The sequence below is a fragment of the Heterocephalus glaber genome, unplaced genomic scaffold, assembly GCF_053883595.1.
Source record: "Heterocephalus glaber isolate CG9 unplaced genomic scaffold, H.glaber_assembly_v1.0 deba00001606, whole genome shotgun sequence".
In the NCBI taxonomy this organism is placed as follows: domain Eukaryota; kingdom Metazoa; phylum Chordata; class Mammalia; order Rodentia; family Bathyergidae; genus Heterocephalus; species Heterocephalus glaber.
The window spans coordinates 40969878-40992357 of record NW_028258377.1 but is presented as its reverse complement, the minus strand read 5'-3'; the positions used below and the strand labels follow the sequence as shown (position 1 = coordinate 40992357).

At 41.9% G+C, this 22480-nt stretch overlaps 1 protein-coding gene across 7 annotated transcripts in view; it reads left to right on the top strand.

Moving 5' to 3' along the window:
* The window catches only part of LOC101715974 (zinc finger protein 354A), a 35892-nt gene extending 15889 nt beyond the window's left edge, over positions 1 to 20003 (top strand). For 3 of the 7 annotated variants that reach the window (XM_087195003.1, XM_013065079.3, XM_013065076.3), the window contains one exon: positions 1323 to 3482. In XM_087195003.1, coding sequence (XP_087051129.1) covers positions 1323 to 2860 — 1538 coding nt within the window. In that variant the 3' untranslated portion in view covers positions 2861 to 3482. Of the gene's footprint in view, positions 1 to 1322; positions 3483 to 7798; positions 7914 to 18953 lie in introns of those variants that run through there. The other 4 variants (XM_087195004.1, XM_087195005.1, XM_021242160.2 and 1 more) reach the window with 3 other exon arrangements.
* The last annotated feature ends 2477 nt before the right edge of the window (positions 20004 to 22480 follow it).

The following is a 22480-nucleotide window of genomic DNA, read 5'->3' as shown; positions in this document are numbered from 1 at the left end:
ATGATTATACTCAATAAACACTGGATGTGCTTGGGGGCCTTTGTCTTTGCTGCCATCAGCTGCACTGACCAGGACCCAAGACTCAGCTTCTCCACTCTAAATCTTGCTTCTGTCTGTTCTTGAATTTGCCTTGTGCTGTGGTAGCTCACAGGCCAGGACCCACGGCAGAGGTCCTGGTAACATCCCCTTCCCTGTTGTATAGAGTAAAAATAATTTCAAAACTCAAGCTGGGCATGGTGGCACATATCTGTAATCCCAGCACTTGGGAGAGTGAGGTAGGAGGATTGCTGCAAGTTCACAGCCAGCCTGAACTACAGAGCAAGATCCTGTCTCAAAAAATAAAAAAACCAAAACCTTAGGAAATAGGTTCTCTAAAGAAGGAAACTGAGAAGTGAATAGTAGATAAGAGAAAAGCGTACTATATGATGGTCACTAAGCAGAAGGAATGTGTACTGAGGTCAGAAGTTAATGTCATTGGTAGGAATCTGAAGCATAAGAGGCAGTAAATCTCTTTAAATAGTTATATTTAGCCCAGGAGAAAATGCCAAACTATGTGCCCATTCTCCTGATAAAATATTTACTGGATTGTGTCCTTACCTAATTGTAATACTAATCCTGCTTTATCTTTTTATATTCCTGTCTGTCTTCTTGTTGATCTTTGACTCATCAGTGCACCCTACCTAGTTAGCCTCTTTCTGGATATGGGAATGGGCTACCTTTCCAACTTGCAGCTATTGTTCTCATCCTGACTTATGGCACCTCTGTAGGTCTATTCAGTAATGACTTCTATGTGAACTGCCTTCACACCTCCTTGATCACTCATGTACTACTCTGGAAGGCAGCTTCTGCAAACATTTAAAGTGTGTGTGCACATGTGCATGTCTGCATCTGCATGTCTTCAGAGAGTGTTAACTTTTGAACTGAATCTGAAGGATGCAAAGGAATTCAGGCATGAAACAGAAGAAGGAAAACTGTCCAGATTACCAATGATTATGCAGGGAAGAAAAGTGTCAAGATGATAATTTAGAAGTCCATTGGGGTTTTGGATTCTCATCGTAGACTTCATTTCCTAACTCATGCTCCTCTTTTACTCTCTTCCCTCGCGCCCTTTTTAAATGAGTTTGCTTTATTTCCTCCACTCCTAGTACCTTTGTACTCATCGATTATTTTTATGTACTGCCTAACTCTATTTTTTCCTTTTGCTATTTTTTGCCAGATATCAAGACCTTATATCAATAACATTATTATTCATTATGCATATTTAATCTTAGTAGCTAAATTCTATGATATAACAGTAACACGTTTAATCCCCCTCCCCCCAGGATGGAAGAGCAGTTATAAAACCACAAGGTCAACTCAAACACAAGACTCTTCGTTTCAGGACCTGATGATGAAAAACCTCAAAAGGAATGGAGCCTGGGACTTGAAATCAGAAAAACTTTGTATATATGAAGACAAATTCAAGAAGCCAGATAAAAAGGAAAGTTTTCAGATAGTTTCAATCACCCACAAAAAAATCGTGACTGAAGAAAGAAGCCATAAAAATTCTGAATCCAGCCAAAACTTCAGCTCAAAGTCAGTTGTTCCCAGAGAGAAAACACCACCAAAATGTGAAAAGGAAGGAAACGTTTTCAAACAGAATTCAAATTTACCTACTCAGCTGAAAGTCACAGCAGAGAAACGCTATCAATGTAATATGTGTGACAAAACCTTCATTAGCACTTCATCCCTTCGAAAGCATGAGAAAAACCATAGTGGAGAGAAATTATTTAAATGTAAGGAATGTTCAAAAGCCTTTAGCCAAAGTTCAGCTCTTATTCAACATCAAATAATTCATACTGGAGAGAAGCCCTACATATGTAAAGAGTGTGGGAAAGCCTTCACTCTCAGTACATCCCTTTATAAACATTTAAGAACCCACACTGTAGAGAAATCCTATAGGTGTAAGGAATGTGGTAAAGCCTTCAGCCGAAGGTCCGGGCTTTTCATACATCAGAAAATACATGCTGGAGAAAACCCTTATAAATATAATCCAGGTAGGAAGGCATCTAGTTGCAACACAGCCCTTCCTGGTCAAATAATTTATTCCAGAAAAAAGTCTTATTTATGTAATGAGTGTGGTAACACCTTTAAATCCAGCTCATCTCTTCGTTATCATCAGAGAATTCATACTGGAGAGAAGCCTTTCAAATGTAGTGAATGTGGGAGAGCCTTCAGTCAGAGTGCATCACTCATTCAACATGAACGAATTCACACTGGAGAAAAGCCCTACAGGTGTAATGAATGTGGAAAAGGCTTCACTTCTATCTCACGACTCAATAGACATCGAATAATTCATACTGGAGAGAAATTTTATAATTGTAATGAATGTGGCAAAGCCTTAAGTTCCCATTCAACCCTTATTATTCACGAGAGAATTCATACTGGAGAGAAACCATGTAAATGTAAAGTATGTGGGAAAGCCTTCAGACAAAGTTCAGCTCTCATTCAACATCAAAGAATGCATACTGGAGAACGACCCTATAAGTGTAATGAGTGTGGCAAAACATTCAGATGTAACTCATCCCTTAGTAATCATCAAAGAATTCATACTGGAGAGAAGCCTTATCGGTGTGAGGAATGTGGGATGTCATTTGGCCAAAGTTCAGCTCTTATTCAACACCGAAGGATTCATACAGGAGAGAAACCCTTTAAATGTAATACATGTGGGAAAACTTTTAGACAAAGCTCCTCACGTATTGCACATCAGAGAATTCATACAGGAGAGAAGCCCTATGAGTGTAACACATGTGGGAAACTTTTCAACCACAGGTCATCCCTTACTAATCATTATAAAATTCATATGGAAGAGGACCCCTAGAAAGTAGATTTGCATGTGTAAAAGTCTAAAAGCAAAGCTCATCGTCAGATGCACACTTGAAAATGTTACAGTGTCATGGCAGGCCAAAAACAAATTCCTGTAATCATTTAGTTTCCATCAAATATTAAATCTCATGGATAAAATCTTAACTATGTATCAGATAGGAAATTGTTCATACCTGTTGGACATTTTTTTAAGTAACGAGATGAATTCATAACTGGAGACATTGACTTTGGGCATTTGTAAAATAAAGATGTTTGTTTTTCCTCAATAAAAGTATACACTTAGACGTATGTGATCATCAAAAATATCCGAGTGGATAGGGAGCTGTGCTCTGGATTTCACGTAAAACCACCAAACTACACTGGAAAATATTTTTATAATGTTTTAATAATGTAGGAAAGGATAAATCACATAAATTATACATTTTTAAAGAAAAGACCAAAATAAAATATAAAAATGAACTGAAAACTACCTCTCATTCTCTAAAGTGTATCCTTTTTCTGACCTAAAGTCAAACATTGTGCATGGATTTCCTTAAAATGGAAGAAAATTTAAATGTGGTCTATTCCTTTGTTTTGCTATTAATAGCTGTGAATTGGAAATTAAATTATCTACCCAATTCCTCTCCTTAGAATTTTTTCATTGCTTTGAAGTTATTATAAAAGTGTATCTACCGTTATCCTGTGAGCTGCCATCTAGATATATTAAACACAAAAATAGGCAGTTGTTTCACTTTGGCAGTTAAAGTTACCAAACATGAATTTTAAAGATTTGTAACAGAGGACCTATCAAGGTTTAGCAGATCTGACACCTGTGGCAGAATCTTGATGAGGAGATTGCTGTCGTCTGAATGTGTTCCCTCACAATTCATGTTAAGATCCTAACCTCCAGCCTGGTGCAGTGGCACATGCCTGTAATCCCAGCTTCTCAGGAGACTGAAGCAAGAGGAATGCAAGTTCAAGGTGGAAATGTAGCCCAGTGGTTCAAAACCCAGTGAGAGAGGGATCTTAAACTCCAAGGTGATTAAGGAATTAAGGACCTGCAAGTCATTAAGAGAGGGGCTTTGGGGAAAGGTGGTTAAGTCACAAGGATAGAGTGCTCATGAGTGTAAGTAGTGCCTTATAAAAGAGACCCAAGTAGCTCACTCTGCCTTCCATCAGGTAAGGACAGGGAGGAGATGCACCTTATTCCTAGACTTCCCAGCCTCCAGAACTCAGAAATAACTTTCTACCATTCATAAGTTACTCAGTCTTGGATATTCTGTTATAGCAGACCAAATGGACTAAGACACCTATTTTCATAAATTTTTTTTCCTTACGGTGCTGGGATTGGAATCCAGGGCCTTGCTCGTGCTAGGGAAGGTTCACCACTGAGGTGCAGCCCCAGCCCAGTAAATGTTCTCTTGATCCCAGCTTTGGGACAGCTACTACACTGCCTACCATGGATTTGAAGAAGAAAGGCACAGACCTTCATCCAAAAAGCCATGAATTGAGCTGCACATGGTGGCAAATCCCAGCACTGTGGGTAGCTGAAGCAGGAGGATTGTGAATTTAAGCCCAGCCTGGGCAATTTAGCACCTTAGTGAGACCCTGTCTCAAAAAATAAAAAGGGGTGATATTTAACTCAGTATGAAGGCCCTGGGTTCAATTCCAACTGCCACCCAAAACAACCATGAATTGGGAGGGAGGGAATGGCGTTAAGTGACTAGCAAACGAGTAAGCAGTGTATTATGTCACAATATGTAAGTGTAGTGGTTTTTAACAGATAATATAGTTGTGATAGCATGTGTCAGTACAAGAGTCTTGTAAAGTTTTGCACAAGGTAAAGAAAGAGACCTAATGAAGGAGTGACCTGGAGTCATCAAGGAAAGTTTTCCAGAGGCAGTGATGCTGGAGCCAGTTTGCAAGACTAATAGGAACTCTTCTGAGGGTTCACAAACACAAGAGACTGCACATGCACCAGTACAGTTGTGGAATATGGCATATTTGGAAAATTTAAAATATAGAACTGGTGAGCTGAAGAATGATAGATGTTAAAGCTTGAGCAGAAGACAAAGGCCTCATTTACCATGGTAAGGAGCCTGGGTCTTTATCCCAAAGTTGATGTTAGGAAAGGGAAGTTGTCCTGGCAGTAATATGTAGAGGATGAATTTAAAGTAGTTGAAAAAAGCTAGGTAGACCAATGCCTAGAAACTTGGGCTATTTTAATTCAATGATAAGGAGAGTCCAAGCTCAAGCAGGGACAGCACAGATGGAGGATAGAAGACAAATAATCATTCATTAGAATAAGTATGGCAAGGTTTCCATATTTATCTCAAGGCAATTAGGTACAGTGGTGAGGAGCTCAACTCACAGGCAAAGGATGCTGCAGACAGACACATCCTATATGCAATGATTTCATCTTTATTCTGTGCCACCCTGTAGGACACCCTAAAAAATTTTTCCGTATTAATGAAAAACCATTGTTGCTCTTTTTCTTCTTCAATAATTAGCACTTAAATCATGCAAGTTAAAACAGGCTGACTTTACAAAGAGAGATCTGAACAATCCTTTATGGTCTTACCTGTGTGTTTGGCTAAGGGAAATGAAGGGAGGGGGGTGTCACTCTTTGGCCAAAGTCTCAAGTTGTAAACAACTCATCACTGATAATTAGATCTTCAGGTCAGTACACATTCTCTGAAAATCAGAGACAGTGGCCATGCTTCTGAAAATTAGCAAGTTAGTGACTCTCTCCACCTTGTGAAAGCCAGTTCGCGACAGTCTTGTACTTCTAATCAACAACCAGCAAGTGCCTCAGTCCAGTGACAAGCCTTCTGAAAGTACACAGTCAGTTGCAGCCTGTTCCAGTGTCCCCACTAACAGCTGAAAGTCTTTCAATCCATAAACACTCCTGCTTCTGAAAGTCTGACAATTCTGAATACCACACCTTCCAAAATGTTGGATATGATCAGCTCTGGCTTTCTTCAGGAAAACTGTTCTTGAAAATGGAGCTCTTCTTTGCAGATACATACATATGAAGTTCACTTTTTCTGCATCGTATATCAAGTTCACTTTATTGTTAGTTTATAAGTCTGAAGCCACTTCAACAGTTCTACCCTTACTTAGTGTTATTTATACTTCAGCCTCCTGAGTGAGATTATCAAATTCAGTATTTTCAATTTTTTTTTGTACTGAGATTCAAACTCAGGACCTTGCACTTGCGAGGCAGATGCAACACCGCTGAGCTAAATACCCAGCCCAGTATCTTCAATTCTTATGGTAACTACTGAAATTGATTTTTATTTTACATTTTGTAAGAATACTTAACTCTAGATCTATCTTATTATTTAATTTGTATATATTTGAATCCCAAATATAATAATAAATTTTATGATTAATTTACAAAACATTGGGTATCGAATGAAGGAAAAGTCCATTTGAAGCTTTCTTCAGTATCCAATTATTCATTCAGTATCAAAACCCACAGAAAGTCAAATATAAATCAGATATACTGACATCTAAGCCTAAGAGATACATGATTTCCTCAACTTGTAACATGTAAAGGAATAAAGTAACAAATTTCCTGATTAAAAAGTTTCCAGATGAAAGTAAAATAATCAGCAAAAGTTATAATGGCCTGCCAAAGTTTGTCATCAGCATCAAACTTTTCAGCTCCAATGAGCAGTTGAACATGCCAAAAGTACTTTCTGATTGTAAAACTACTAACAAATTTTAAGCACCAAATAAAACTTTAAAATAATAAAAATGTAATAGCTCCATTTACTATTAGAGAAATTATTAAAGAGGAAAAATTTCTCCTTTTTACAACACAGCCCCAGATGCAAATAATCAGAATGAGGAAGGAATTTCCTTTTGCTTATGTGATGTTTTTCTCTTGAAAATTCTTGCTTATGGGGCTATTTCAGCCCTTCCAAATGAGAACTCATAAACAATATAAAAATTTTTCTAAAACTCATTTGAATTGTATTAATGGAAATTATACCGCTTTGGTAGGGACAACACAAATTTAGGTAGATGAATAAAATGCTAATAATTTTTATTCAAAATTGAAGGAAAGTGTGGGAAGTACTGGCTGGCCTTCCCATATTCTGTATTTCTGCATAATGCTATGGAGACATCTGACATCCTTTTGTTAACATTGAAGTAATCATCTTGAAATTGTTTCCTTCAGCACTGAAACTGAACTGAGCAGTTAAAAGATTTTTGTAATTTTGTTGGGATTCAATATTCCTCTCTAGCTTTAAAAAACTTGTTGGGAGCCAAGTGGTACACATCTGTAATCCCAGCTGTGTGGGAGACTGAAAGAGGAGGGTCACACGTTCAAGGGCAGGCTGGGCAACTTAGCAGAACCCTGTCCCAAAATAAAGAAAAAATAAAGGGCTGGGATGTAGCTCAGTGGCAGAGTGTGCTCACCTAGCAGACACAGGGCCCTGGGTTCAATCCTCATTACCACAGAAATACCCTTTCAGGACTTTCTTTTTCAGCTATAACCTGTGTACAGCTTATCCTTCTGAGAACTGAGTCACAATGCTGAAATCTGGTGAGACAGGCATATCAAGAAACACAGCTGACATCTGCTTACTTGGAGCAGAAGCTACTGGAGCCCAGTAGGAAAACTTTAATGTTAATTGTGTTGGATTGCTGGGGATTGAGTATTGTCTGGATGGCGAGGCTAAGAGTTTTAACGGATTCCTCCACACCCCCATTGCCAACTAGACTGGATTTCAGCTAGTCCCAGGAATCCAAGTAAATTCACAAGGTCATGATCTGGGAAATAGCACTCTGGCAGTGGAAGAGTAACTGTTGTGAAACAGAGTTTCTCTATTAAAAAAAAGCTAAAACTCCAAGAGAGAAAGATTTGCAAGAGTCTTATGCTAACTGGGGAGAGAACATTCCCCCCATTCTCACTCCCTCTAATCTTCCTGTCTCACCCTAGGCAGAGAAAGAGTCAACAGGAGTTAGGGCTTCAAGGAACTAGGCTGGGAATGCTACAATCAGGAGAGGGAGTTTACAGCAAAAGACAAAACCTACTCTCCTAGAGAAACACTCAGGTAGGTACCAAAAAGAAAGTAAAACAATCCGAATGAGGCAAAGCATTTTCAAATTACATGTCTTCTAAGAGCCTGAAATATATAAAGAATTCTTACAGTAATATAATCCTACACACTCATCGGATGGAAAAGTTCAAGGTCGCCATCAAAAGATATACTTCACGCCCACCAAGAGTCATTCCTCAGTGGTGTCATGAGTGATGCTGAGGATCTCATTCTGTAAGCTGTACTGGTGCAGCCTTTGGTAGCTCCTCAGGTCCCAAGAGTACAGGATGGTGTCTTCACCTCCTGTCCAGAACTTATTGCCTGTGATGTCAACACAGCAGGACCCATAGGTGGGAACTTCACGTTTCCTGATAAAACTTTGGTTCTGCAAATCCCAGATCTCCACAAATCCTTTGAAACAAACCACACAGATCTGGGCGTCTGAGGAGATGGCCAGGGAATAGCAAGTGACACCTGTAGATTCTTTGTATTTTATTCTTTGTATTGTTTTTCAGTTTCAATTTCATTAATATCTTCTCTGATCTTTATAACTTCTTTTTTTCATTAAGTTTATTGGTACATTTTAGGTATACAATACACTTACATTCATCATTGGGATCTTGTACCTTTACATGATGTATCTTGGTTCTTATTTTTTCCCCATTCCCCTGCCCTCCCTTCACCCCCTCCACCTGATCTTGATAATTTCTTTCTTGATATTAAATTTGAATTTGGATAGTTAAAAAAAAAGAATTCTTACAATACAATAACAGAATGCAAACAATTTAGTTAAAAAAGAGCCAAGGACTAGCCAGGCCTGGTGGCACATGCATAAAATTCCAGCTATCCGGGAGGCTGAGGCAGGAGGACTGCAAGTTCTAGACCAGCCAGAGCAACTTAGCAGGACTCTGTCTCAAAACAAAAAATGAAAATGAGGATATAGCTCAGTGGTAGAGCACTCTTTAGTGTGTGTCAGGCCTTGTATTCAACCCCTAGTACCATGAGAAAAAGAAAGGGAGGGAGGGAGAGAAGAAAAAGGGAAGGAAGGAAAGGACTTAGACATTTCTCCAAAGGAGGTATACAAATAGCCAATAACCACATGAAAAGGTATTCAACATCATTAGTCATAAGAGAAATGGAAATGAAACCCACAGTGAGATACCACATCATACCCATTATGATGGCAATTGTTTTTTTAAAAATAAAAGCAAAATATAACAAATATTGGTAAAGATACAGAGAAATTGGGACTCTTGTACATACCGATGGAGATATAAAAGGGTACAGCCTCTGACATAATCAGTATGATTGTACACAAATATTCATAGCAGTGCTATTCACAAGATCCAAAGATGTAAACTACCCAGGTATTCATCTCTTGATGAATGGATAAATGAGTGTGGCACATCTGTACAACTGAATATTATCCAGCAATCATAAATAAAAGTGTTGATATGTGCTGCAACCCAGAAGAAACTTCCATTGTGCTAAGAGAAAGTAGCCAGGCACAGAAGGGCCATTATAGGTTTAGTCTACAGAGAAGCGGGTTGTGACTGCTTGTGTGTACAGAGATTCCTTCGAGGATGATGAAGCAGTTCTGGAGTGACATGGTGATGGTGATTGTACAACACTGCAAATATACTAAGTGCCACTACATTGTGCATTTTAAATCACTAAAAGAGTAAATTTATGTTACCTGTATTTTACTAAAATAAAAAATTATAAAAATAGTATTTAATAGGTATTCAACATAGGGAAATGATAAGAATGATGGTAACAACTGTCTGGCTTATCTCATTTAGAAATTCTCTGTCAGCAAAAAATATGAAGAAAGGAAGACTCTAAATAAATTAATGTTTTGCTCTTGGCATCATGCAGGCAGAACTCTCCAAAGGAACCTGGTTATGGGGCACAGTGGCGCACACCTGTAATCCCAGCTACTCAGGAGGTGGAGATAGGAGGATTGAAAGTTCAAGGCCAGCCTGGACAGCTTAGTGAAACCCTCCTCAAAATAAAAATATAAGGACAGGACTGGAAATACAGATCATTGGTAGAATGCTTGCCTAGCATGTGCAAAGCCCTGGGTTCAAACTCTAGGACCACAAAAAAAAGAAGTAACATAGTCTAGACTTGTGCTATCTATAATAGTCACTAACTATATGTGGTTATTTATATTTATAAATTTAAATTTAAAATTAAGTTGCTCAGCTTCTCTCGTCACAGTTTAAGTGCTTGATAACCACATGGGCCAGTGGCTGTCATATCGAGTAGAGCAGATAGAACACATTTCTGTCACTGTGAAGAGCTGCATTGGATGTTGCCGGCCCCAACCCAGGGAGTCCCTGTAATAGTGACTGCTCATGAGCCAGGTCTTCCACGAGGCAGCACTGCCAGGTGGGGAGAGCTAGACGGTGCCCATCCAATGGGCCCTTCCCACCACATCAGTGGCTTCGTAGCTCCTACTGCTTTGCCTAATCTAATAAGCACCAATGTGACGCCTTCCTTTCCCCAAAACAAATGTACTGAAAATAACATTTGGAGTCAAGTGAGCTGCTCCCCCCCTCTTCATCATAGTGCTAGGATTGGAAGAACACAGATGTACATGCAGAGGGCAAGGGTGGGAGGGTTCCCAGCTTCTTAGGTGACTTCAGTTCTGCTGTTCTAATCCACATGATGCCCTTTTCACACACCCCACGGGCTGGGCCATTTATAAGGAAGAGAAATGTGTTTCTTACAGTTCTGGGGCTGTAAAGTCTAGGGGCATTGGGTGAAGGCCTTGGTTTGTCATGATATGGCAGGTGTCATGTGTCAAGAAAATACACACGAGAAAGAGCAAGAGAAAGCTGAATTCATGTTACAGTGATTCCACTTTCTCAATAATGAACTCACTGTCACAGTGACATTAGACCATCCCCGAGGGCAGAGCCTTCAAACCACAGAATCCCCTCCTATAGGCCCCACTTCTCAGCACTGCTGCCTGGAGGGTTGGGTTTCTAACACTTGAGTTCTGGGATGCAGTCAAACCATAGCATCTGCCGTCCTTTCTCATGCTCACATTATCAGTGCTTAGAGGATCCGTTACCATAATGGGGCAGCTTTCAGGTTCAAAGACAACAGGCTTGCAATCTTGCTTCAGCCTTTTCCAGCTTCTTTATATTTTGGTGGTTTTTTTTGTTGGTGGTGATATTTTGTTTTTGTTTCTCTGCCGAAAGGTGTTGCTATGTTGCCCAGGCTACTCTCGAACTCCTGGGCTCAAGTGAATTTCCTGCCTCCACTTCCTGAGTAGCTGGGACCCCAGACACCCACCACTGCTCCCAGCTCCTTCCCTAGCTTTAATTTAACAACACGAAGCCTCCATTTCCTGCTTCTGAAGTGGCAGCACGCACTGATCCCTTCAAGAGTCTCTGAACAGCTCTGCATGGTGGCACACACGTGTAATCCCAGTACTCAGGAGGCTGAGGCAGGAGGATCTCTTTGAGTTCAAGGCCAGCCTGGACTACATAGTGAAACTTTGTCTCAAAAAAATACAGAAAGACCCCCACCAAAGTCTCTAAATAAAATAGATACATGGCAGATTTGAGATGATTCCTTCCCAGCTGAGGCTCCCCATTGTTTTTGGAATATATATTATCTTTAGGTCAGTTTTTTTTGGGGGGGGGGGGGGTCTTGCCATGCAGTTCAGGCTGGCCTTGAACTGACTGTGTAGCACAGGTTGGCCTTGAACTCATGATGTTCCTCCTGCCTCATCCTCCCAAGTGCTAGGATTACAGATGTGGGCTGCCACACCCAGCCGACATCAGATCTTAAGGACTGAGAAAGTTTTATCTCTATTTCCAATGCTCTAACTGGCGTCTGTGGGTGGATGTGATGCTGAGGTTGGAACCCTGGGCCTTACACGTGCTAGGCAACCATGCTACCACTGAGCTATCCCTCAGCCCTTTTTAATATTTATTTTGAGACAAGGATTTGCTAAATCCTGAAGGCTGTCCTTGGACTTGCTTCGGCCTCCCAAGTAGCTGGAATTACAAGTGTGTACCCCTATTCCTAGCTTCCTTGGCTAATTCTTTAATCCATTCACAGGTAAGTAATTAAGGGATTTCAAGGCTGAAGCAGGTGGAGAGCAAGTTGGAGCCCAACTGCAAAGGTCCTGAGTTCAATCCCCACTATGATTTGTATATATAAATATAGATTGGATCTTTTTTTAAAACTAGAAAGTAGCAATTTGGATAGAAATTTCCAGAAACACAGAGACACCAAAGGAGAGGAATGGAAATCAGGAACCAGGGACAAGGTGTAACTCCCTCAGGTACACAACTGTGGTAGAGTCCACTTCCTCACTCACTTCCACCTTGCTGAATCCACCCACCCTTCCAACCCCCAAGGGCAGCACTGGGGATGCCAGGCTGTTCTCGCTCACCATCTCGGGTCTCTGCCCGTGACCCAGTCTTAGACATCAGGGTTCAGGTAGGCGTGGAACCCAGGACTTCCCTTAAAGGTTTCCTCAGCTCTCTCTCAGAATACATCCCTGTTGGGCTCACAGTGTACAGGAAGCGTCTCTGAGAAGCTCAGCAGGCACATGACGCCGATGTCTCCACACGCATGTGTCCCCTGCAGGCCAGGTCCCTCAGCCATGGAGTGACCAGGACATCCAGAGCATCCTTCATGAATGGGAATGTCTGGAACGTGAGGTTCACATTGGAGGGAAGTACAGGAATCACAGTGTCTCAGCTGTTGCCCAGCATCCCTGTCAGAAGGGCTTATGGAAGAGCTAGAGAAAGTGTTTATGGTTGCTGAAAGATTTGCAGGATTCATACTGGACTATCCGTGAGGCCAGAGAGAGACCCGGGAGCCAACCCTGCCGTGTGCTCGTGGAGAGGCTCTGCACAGGGTCCTGGGACACACACGGCAGGACTGGGGCCTCTCAGGTTTGGGAGTCCTCACTGGGCCCAGAGCTGGGCAGAGAGGGACAGGACAGGCGCCCCAGACAGGTTCCCTCTGCAGCGGCACAAAGGCCTGTGCTTGGCTGGTCTACTGCCCTTCGTCTGCTTCTCCCCGCTTCCAGTCCCAAGGCACTGACTGGCCCTTGCTCCTCTCAGGGAAGGGTAGGGCTGATGCGCTGTCCATGTGCCTTGCTCGCGCGGGTGCTCTCTGGGAAGATGCTGTTTATAACCCTCCAGCGTGCCAGGCCCAGAGCTGTGGCGTACGTGCCCATCTGCCCGGAGGTGCAGCTGTGTGCCTCCCCTCCTGTGATCTTTGTGGGGCACCCTTGGGCCACTGGATAGGTGCCCTCCAACATGTGCCCTCCATGGGCAGTTCCACACCCACCTCCGGTCTTTTCCCCAGCAGCCGTGGTCCACCTCTTCTGGCTGTCCATAGCCTGGATGATGAGAAGGAGAAACTCCACCCCATCTGTCTGGAGCCCACACAACAGTGTGATTCTGGGGCGAGATTCCTTCCTTTCCTCAGCCAAGGGACTGAGAATAAAATGTGAAGATGAATGATCGTGACTCTGTCACTCCGCTTTGGCCTTGTGGCTGGGTGGACCCTAATCATAGAGACGTCGAGGGACAGGCAGGGACAGGGCAGGGCTCAGCTCCCTGACCCCGGCCCCTCCTCCTTACACGGCTTTCCCTGTGCTTCCTGGGTGAGGCTTCTTCAGCCCAAGGTGCAGCCTGTATCTTTGGAGCCAACCGTGCTGCGCCCTAATCTGAAGATGTTTCTTACTTCAGGAGAGAACATTAGGATGAAAACAGCGAGGGCACAATTCTTGTGTTCAGTAAATTTCTTTTTCCTGTTTCTTGTTGGTCTCTATTTTAAGGAAACTTTTCATAGGGGTGATCCCAGAGGACAATAAGCTGAGTGAAATCAGCCAGACACCGGAAGAGAAACTGTATGTTCTCACCCGTATGTGGGATAGAAATAGTCACTACTGTTAATAGTCACTACTCAGGGAGGAGTAGCGGTGTGAGGCTGAGGGGAAGGAGCGACAGGGAGATGTTGGCCCAAGGGCACCAAGTGCTGATGATTCAGGATGTGCAAGTTCTGGAGAGCTAATGTACAGGACAGTGACAGTAGTCAACACGATTGTGTTTTATACCTGAAAATTGTTTAGAAATAGGTCTCAGTTGTTTCCACCTCTCACATGCATGTGCACACACAGTAACTTCGACAGGAATGGATGTGTTTGTTACCTTGCCTGTTGTGAGCTTTTCTCAGTATATACCTAGGGCTGTGTCTCGATGACCCCAAAAGCCTCAGGTGGTCATAGGTGGGCCTTTTCAGAGGCGGCTGTTCAGGAGTGTGTGATGCTGAGATTAAGTGTAATGCTGGTATCAAGGGTGTGCGGTGGTACTAAGTTAGTCCATTGATTGCTTTGCCATAGTTCTGTGTAAGGATACCAATAAGGCCTCCCTGGGTGTGAGTGGAACCCGCCCTAAGAGTGCCTAGGTAGGATATAAAGCACAGACAGAGGGCTACTGTTGCTGCTTGCTTCTTCCTACTTCGCTGCTTTGCTACCATCCTGCCTTTTGCCTGCTGTGGATTGTCTGTCCTCCGCGATGCCTCTCTGCCATGCCTCCCTGCCTTGGAGCCAGCCAACTGTGGACTGAAACCTCTACAAACTCTCAGCTAAATAAACCTTCCCTCCTTTAACTTTGGGTGTTGGGTATTTTGTCTCAGCAAGGAGAAAAGTATCCAAGGCAACCTATATGAAAGCATCCAGTCACACGCCTTAAGTGGATGCAAGTTCTTTTCTCAGTTGTACTTCAGCACAGTCGCCATTGTAAAGGGTGATAAACACTGACAGAATGAATTATTTGGGTTATTTTTGGTGATCTAAAATATAAAATGGTCATGGAAAACAGGTAACGGTAGGGCTGAGGAAGTGCTTCTGTTTAGAGATAAAGATGGAGATTTCACTATAGGCAGAAATCTGAAGACAAGATCAAGCCCCTCTGAAACACACATCTCCTCAGATTGTCTGCATCTTCCCGTTGCCACAGATAGCATGACTCAGTGCAGAGCCTGGCAAAGTGCACCTCAGAGTCAGAATAAGGAAAATGTGCAATGTCAAATCCCATTGAAGAGTCTTAGAGAATTCAAACATCCTGAACACGCTCTCCTTGACTGGCTGAGAGAACTCATGGAACCACATACATTTCCAAAACATCTTCCGGTATTAAAATAGAAAATTGAAAAGTGTTTATCTCAAAGTTGGCCATATATCTGTATTCAAGTTATTCCACAGTTCTCAACATTCTTGGGAGTTATAGAGGGACGAAATGGGAATTGGATCCAGGGCTTTTGCACTGAGCGATGTCCCCAGCACTTTCGTTTTTTATTGTGAGACAGGGTCTTGCTATGTCTCTGAGTTGCTCAGGGAAGGCTGGAACATCCAGTCCTCCTGCCTCAGCCTCCTGAGTACCTGGGCTTATAGGTGTGAACAGCCACAACCATCTTCTAGGAGTTTTATAGTTTCGTATTTAGGTCTGTGGGCCATTTTGAGTTAATTTTTGTGAAGTGTGTGGTCTTTGTCTGTGTTCTTTTTCCTTCACCTTTTGGATGTCCAGTTGCTCTAGTATCATTCATTGCATCGATTATCTTCTCCACACTGTTGCCCTGGCTCCTGGTCAGAGACCAGCGGCCCATCTCTGTGAGATCTCTTTTTGGATCACCGATGCTGTTGTGCTGATTTGTTCATCTGCTCTTGGCCAGTACAATACTGTTTTGATCACTGTAGCTTCATGGTGAGTCTTGAAGTTGGGTCACCTGACTTTGTTCTTCTCTTTCAACACTGTGTGGTCTGCTCTGGGTCTTTTACCCCAATGCCAAGTTTTAGAATCATTTTGACAGTGTCCACAAAATAACTTGCTGGGTTTTGATTGGAATCACATTCAATCTGTAGATTAAGTTAGGAAAAACTGACAGCCTGACCGTATCAATTCTTCCTACCCAGAAACATGGAAATAGCTCCAGTTATTTAGTTCTTGGGTTCCTTTCATCAAAGTTTCAGATTTCATCCTATACATCGTGTACATATTTTGTTAGATTCCTACCCATGCATCTCATTTTGGAAGATGGTAATCTAATATTTCTAGTTTACTGAGAATTTTATCATAAACAAGTGTTGGATTTGTAAAATTTCCCTCTGAGTTCAACTTTTTTGATTCCACACATAAGTGAGATCTTACAGTATTTGTGGTTCTGTGTCTGGCTTGTTTTTGTTAGTGTAATGTTCTCCACATTCATTTGTGTTCTCACAAATGGCAGGATTTCTTTCTTCATCAAGGTTGAATAATATTCCTCCGTGTGTGTGTGTGTGTGTGTGTGTGTGTGTGTGTGTGTGTGTGTGAGTTTTTAACCATGTATCTGTCAGTGGACATTTGGGTTGCATCCAAATAGTGGCTATTGTGAATTACAGGTGATGAAAATGGGAGTCCTGATGTCCCCTTATGATAGTGATTTTCTTCCTTGGATAGACACCCAGAAGTGGTATTGCTGGATCCTAAGGTATTTCTATTTTTCATTTTCAAGGAAACCCCAAATTCTTTTCCATAGTGGCTGTACGAATTCACATTCCCACTAACAGTATGCAAGGGTTTCTTTTTCTCCACATCCTCCCATACTTATCTTTTCATGTTTTTTTGATAATAGCCATCCTAATAGATATGCAACGATGTCTCAGTGTGGTTTTCTTTCTCTCTCTCTCTTTCTTTCTTTCTTTCTTTCTTTCTTTCTTTCTTTCTTTCTTTCTTTCTTTCTTTCTTTTTTTTGTACCAGTGCAGGGGGTGGTGAAACCACTGAGCTAGATCCCTGGCCCTCATTGCGGTTTCGATAGGCATTTCCCTGATGATTAGTGATGCTGAGCACCTTTCCAAGTCCTTCTTGACTGTGCATTTTCTTAAGAAAATGTCTGTTCAGGTTCTTTGTTTTTAATATGGTTATTTGTTGTTACCGATTTGAATTCCTTCTATGTCTTGTTCCTTTTATTAGTCTACTGTTTGCATGTATTTTCTCTCATTCTGTAACTTCATGTTTATTTTCACTTTTGAGACCTGTACTGTTTTTATCTGTGTTGCTTGGTCTTTAGTGAGGTGGTATTGGGGTTTAGACCTTTTTTTATTTTTTGGAAGCTTTTCTCTCGTTGCTGAGACAAAATACCCAACACCCAAAGTTAAAGGGGAAGAGGTTTCTTTGGCTCAGAGTTTGTAGAAGTTTCAGCCCATAATCAGCTGGCTCCAAGGCAGGGATGGCAAAGAGGCATCACAGAGGAGAGACAACAGGGCGTGCAAGTGGCAGCAAAGGTAACAGGACCTTAACGGGGTCTCTCTGCCCCTTTCATCTTATTCAGACTACTCAGGGCAGGTAGCACTCGGATCCTTAATCCTAGTGCCCTTGAGCCCAGCACTGCATCATGAATCAATTCCAGCTTCACACACTCTAGATCAAGCCTATGACCACATGAGGCTTTGAGGGGACCTCTAGACCCAAACCATAATAGAAGCACAACATTTATTTGTACATTTTAGATATACATAATGGTAACACTCATCATAGAGAATTTGCACCTGTACATGCTATATCCTGCCTCTTCTTTTTATCCCCCTACCTGCAATCCCCCCTCCCCTCCCTATATACAAAAGCTTGTTTCCATTTTTTTCCTTCTATTTTCACTTTTTTTTCCTTGTCCCTTCCTTCCTGGGGTTTGGACCTTTAAGAGGTGGGTAGTGGGAGGTAATTAGGTCGTGGGCCCCACCCCCGTCCGAGAGGGATTAATGTAGGCAGGACTTATGGGACTAGATTAACTGGGTTGTGAGTCATTATAGGGGAGTCCAGCACCTACTCTGAATCCCTCTTTAAAATGTTCTACTTGCTGCTCTTGTCCATGCTCCTGCCAGTGAGATGCCAAACACTGTGAGGACCTCACCCAAGCCAAGCTGATACCCGCGCCACATGCTTGAATCTGAGCTCTTTTGAGCTGAACAGAACTCTGTGTGTGTGCATACACATGCATACTGTGTGTGTGATGCTGCAGATCGAACTCACGCATGCCACAAGCACTCCATCCCACTGAGCTGTACCCTAGCCCGTCTCCTTTTAAAAAAATCCTTAGTGGGGCCCGGGATTTAGTTCAGTGGTTCTGCTGCCTACTTCGCATGCACAAGGTCCCGAGTTTGATCCCCATTACTTAAAAAAAAAAAAAATCCTTAGTGTTACGTCTGTAGTATGTAATGGCTACATCCACCCTGAGGAGTTGGTACATGGAACACGTCTTCTTTTTCAGCCCCTCTCCCCACTTCTTCCCACCTCCCTCTGTCTCTCAGTCCCCTTCTCTTTTGCAAAAGATCTGTCTCCCTGTTTCTCTTCATTTTATTTTTTTCATACTGGGGATTGAACTCAGGACTTTGCGCTTACAAGGCAGGCATGGCACCACTGAGCTACATCCCTGGCCCTCCCTGTTTCTTATTATCTATCTTTAGTTCTGCTCTTTAATTTATTTGTATCTTGTGTTTTTCATATGAGAAATCATGTAATATTTAAACTCGTGTGTCTTATTTATTTATTTATTTATTTATTTATTTATTTATTTTTGGTACTGGGGATCGAACTTAGGACTTTGCAGTTGCCAGTTGGCCTCAGAACCACTGAGCTAAATCTTCAGCCCTCTTATTTACTTCTCTTGACATGTGTGGTGGTGCCCATCTGTAATCCCACCACTCAGGAGGTTGAAGTAGAAGGACGCCATGAGTTTGAGCCCAGCCTGGGCTACATAGTGAGTTCAAGGCCAGCCTGGAATACACAGTCAGAACCTGTCTCAAAACACCAAACAAGGGCTGGGGATTTAGCTCAGTGGTTCCGGTGCCTGCCTCGAAAGCGCAAGGTCCAGAGTTCGATCCCCGGTACCAAAAAAACCAAAAAAGACCAAACAAAACCAAAACATCATGGTCTCAAAGTACATCTGTTTCCCTACAAGTGATTCAAGTAATCTTTCTGTTTGGCAAAGTTGTACTCCATTGCACATAATACCACCTTTTTTATCCTTTTATCTGTTGACAGACATACAGGCTGGTTCCAACATTAACTATTATGAGTTGTGCTGCTGTAAACATCGGTATGCAGGGCCGAGGATCTAGCTCAGTGGTTTCATCGCCTGCTGCACAAGCGCAAGGACCTGAATTCGATCCCTGGTACCAAAAAAAAAAAAAAATGGTATGCATGTATGACTGTAAGAGGATGTATTTAATTCTTTCAGGAAGATACCTAGAAGAGGAATAGCTGGAATTTCTGGGGTTTTTTGAGGAATCTTCATATTGGTTTTATAGTGGTTTGTTAAGTTTAGACTCCCACCAACAAAGAAGAGGGGCTCTTTTTTCCCCATAGCCTCGCCAGCATTTGTTATTTGATTTTTGCTGGCAGTCATTCTTTCTGGAGTAAGGTAGAATCTCAGTGTTGTTTTAATTTGCATTTCTCTAGTGGCCAGAGATGTTGAATATTTTTTCATGTATTTATTGGCCATTTGTACTTCTGAGACCACCTTTTTTTCTTTATAAAGTGCTCACCTGTATTTTGTTACAGCAATACAAAACATAGAAAGATATACATGAATTTATTTTTTACTTATCCATTCCCCTAATGACAAGCATCTGCATCATCTCCTTTTTTCTTCCTATCGTTGTCAAGAAAAGGGTTAAAATAATGAATCAGTGAAATGTATGTGGTCGTTAGGCGAACTCAGCTGCATGCCATTTCTTACGAGGGGCTGGCTACCCCTCAGTGGGAGAGAAATGTCATTTACAGATAGGCTAGAGTGCAGAGTCCATGTGTGAATCCTCGTTTAGCCAAGGCTGGGAACGATCCCCTCCAGCCATGCAGCCCTGTTGGCACCAAGTCACTTTTGTCTGAACTCAATACTTAAGAAACTAACAAACTAGATAGATACAGTTCGGCATTTTCTCTCGCCTCCCAAAGGCTCCATCTCATGCAAGAGCCTTCCCCAGAAGATTCCCCTTCATCTTTGGTGCTGTCCCCTGTCACCAATGTGGTACTGTAACCTTGTTATCTTCTTCGTTCTTTGCTGTCTAATAAATACTTTTAACATATGAATAATTTGAGTGGTTCTTCTCTGTTGGTGTGAACCCAAACCTTAAACTTCTATGGCCACATATGTGTGACTCCTTGCTGCCACAGTCACAAATGAAACTTAATAGTATTTTCACACGTTTGCTTAGGGAGCTGAGACTTCCAGTGGAGTTTTGTCCCATTGGCAACTTGGCCAGGATCTCCTTTCCCTTTGGCCTTCAACTAAATTGTCTCATCTGCCAACAACCTCTTTTCTGACCATGTGACCTAAAGCAGGCCCTCCTTTGTTATTCTTTTAGTGTCTAGTTTTTCTCCTTCATAGTACATGTAGAGCATGGAAGTACTTTACTTCCATTTTTACTCTCTTCCACTGTAACCTAAGCTCTAATGAGGGCAAGTATTTTGTCTTGTATATTTTTGTATCCCAGCACCTAAGACGGGGTGTCAAAAGTAGTTGCCCAATAACTATTTTATGAAGGGGGGGAAGGAAGAAAAAATAATAGGAAAAGGAAGAAAATTCTTAAAAGAAGCTTCAAAGTTAAACTCATGGAACTTTGCTATTCAAACATCTAAGGATAGAACGGTGAGTACAGAATTTCCTGTAATAGGAATGATTTAGAACCTTAGAAATAGTGAGTTCCAATACCAATTTCTAAATTGTTTTCATTTTTGTGCTGTACTTACCCTCTAGTGTCTTGAAATTTTTAAGGACATTCCTCATACAAGCCACGTGTTAACAGGCTTTGGAAACTAAAGAAGAGGTCTGTGTCAATAGTTGGCATAAAATGTTGTAAAATGAAGAAGAATAGCGGCTGCAAATGAGATGGTATGGGGAACGGAGGGACAGAGCCTGGGGTAGGGATTTGGAGTGAGATGCCAGGAAACCACCAGGAATACCAACAACCTCTTCAGAAATTGTAAGGATACTCTTGACGAATGCTCTAACTCCTATGATTACATCAGATAGGAACTTGATATTTATACATTAAAAGAGAGTAGAGATTCAGAAATTAATATGGTATATATTATCATACCTTCATGTAGATTTCCACAGTGTTTCTAAGAGATTGAGGTAATTATGTTCTCCATTCTGTGGTCTCATTGAATGATTGATGGCTGATAAGATCGGCAGTAAGGACTGAGAAACTCTAAATTACTGACTGGGATGAGAATAGCTTCCTTAACCGCTATGAACATCTTTGTATATAAAAGCCCATCCAGGATAGGTTGCCCAAGAGAGTTATAGTCTGATGTCTGATCTACAATGATAGCATGGTCAATCAGGATAATTTTGTAATGTATTTTAAATACTGAGAAAAATTCATCTATTAGATTAGAGAAAATGCAGCCAACAGGATTGTGTGTGTGTGTGTGTGTGTGTGTGTGTGTGTACATGTGTGTAGTACTGGGGATTGAACCCAGGGAATGCTGAGCTACATTTCCAGCTTTCTTTTTTCTTTTGAGACAGAGTCTTGCTGGCTGGCCTTAAACTTGTGACCCTGCTGTCCCAGCTTCCCAAGTAACTGAGATTACAGGGATCCACCTTTATGCCCCAGCTAGGGAAGTTTTTAAATGTGATTTTAATCAGATTGGGGTAAGAGCATAGTGACCTATACAGTGATATCTGGCAGATATGAGGAAGTCAATATATTTTAGTTACTGCTTCAAAACCCAGGGACTAGATGGGCCTTTGTGGTGCACGCCTATAATCCCAGCACTCTGGAGGCTGAGGCAGGAGGATCGCTACAAATTCAAGGCCAGCCTCAACTACATAAGGAGACTCTGTCTCAAGAAAACACACAAACAAAAAGTCCAGAGCTTCAAGCTGAATTGGCACCTGAAGCTAACATAAAAGTGTAAATCCAATTCCTAATTTTCTATACCAATGTGGAGGAATGATGTGACTAATTCATAGCAACAAAGAATCTAAGAATTCATTATTAAGTCTTTTGATCAATTTTCTTCCTTTTCCACAGGCTTTTGGCTATAAAACGGAAGGATTTTTGGTAAATTGCTTATCTACCACAGTTTCCAAAAACAGTATTTCAAAGAGTCCTAGAAGGTATCACAGTCCCTGTGGCAGTTTTGTCCAAAGAGTACAATCAACTCTGACCTAGCTCTGAAACCTTTTCATTGGTAGTATCAGAAAGTGACAAGGAGAACGAAAAGACCAACCTTTGACAGAAACCACAAACTCCCGAATCCCTACAGCACCTCCAAATTAAATCACACCCTGCACCCCTCTACTCCCTACCCACATGAGCACGGCAGAGTGCGTTGCGAATGTGGGACACTTCCAGCATTGTTTGGTTTTATGTAGTCTCACTTATTGTTATGCCATGTGACTCTCCTTTCAGCCAGTGTCAGGAAACACCAGAGAAACCTGGGATGTGCACATCCTGGGCAGTGTGGGCTGCGTGGGAGGCCCACTGTGACCTGCTGTTGAACATGAGCCAATAACCTTGATGAGCTACAGATAAACAGACCCATTGTTTCATCACAGG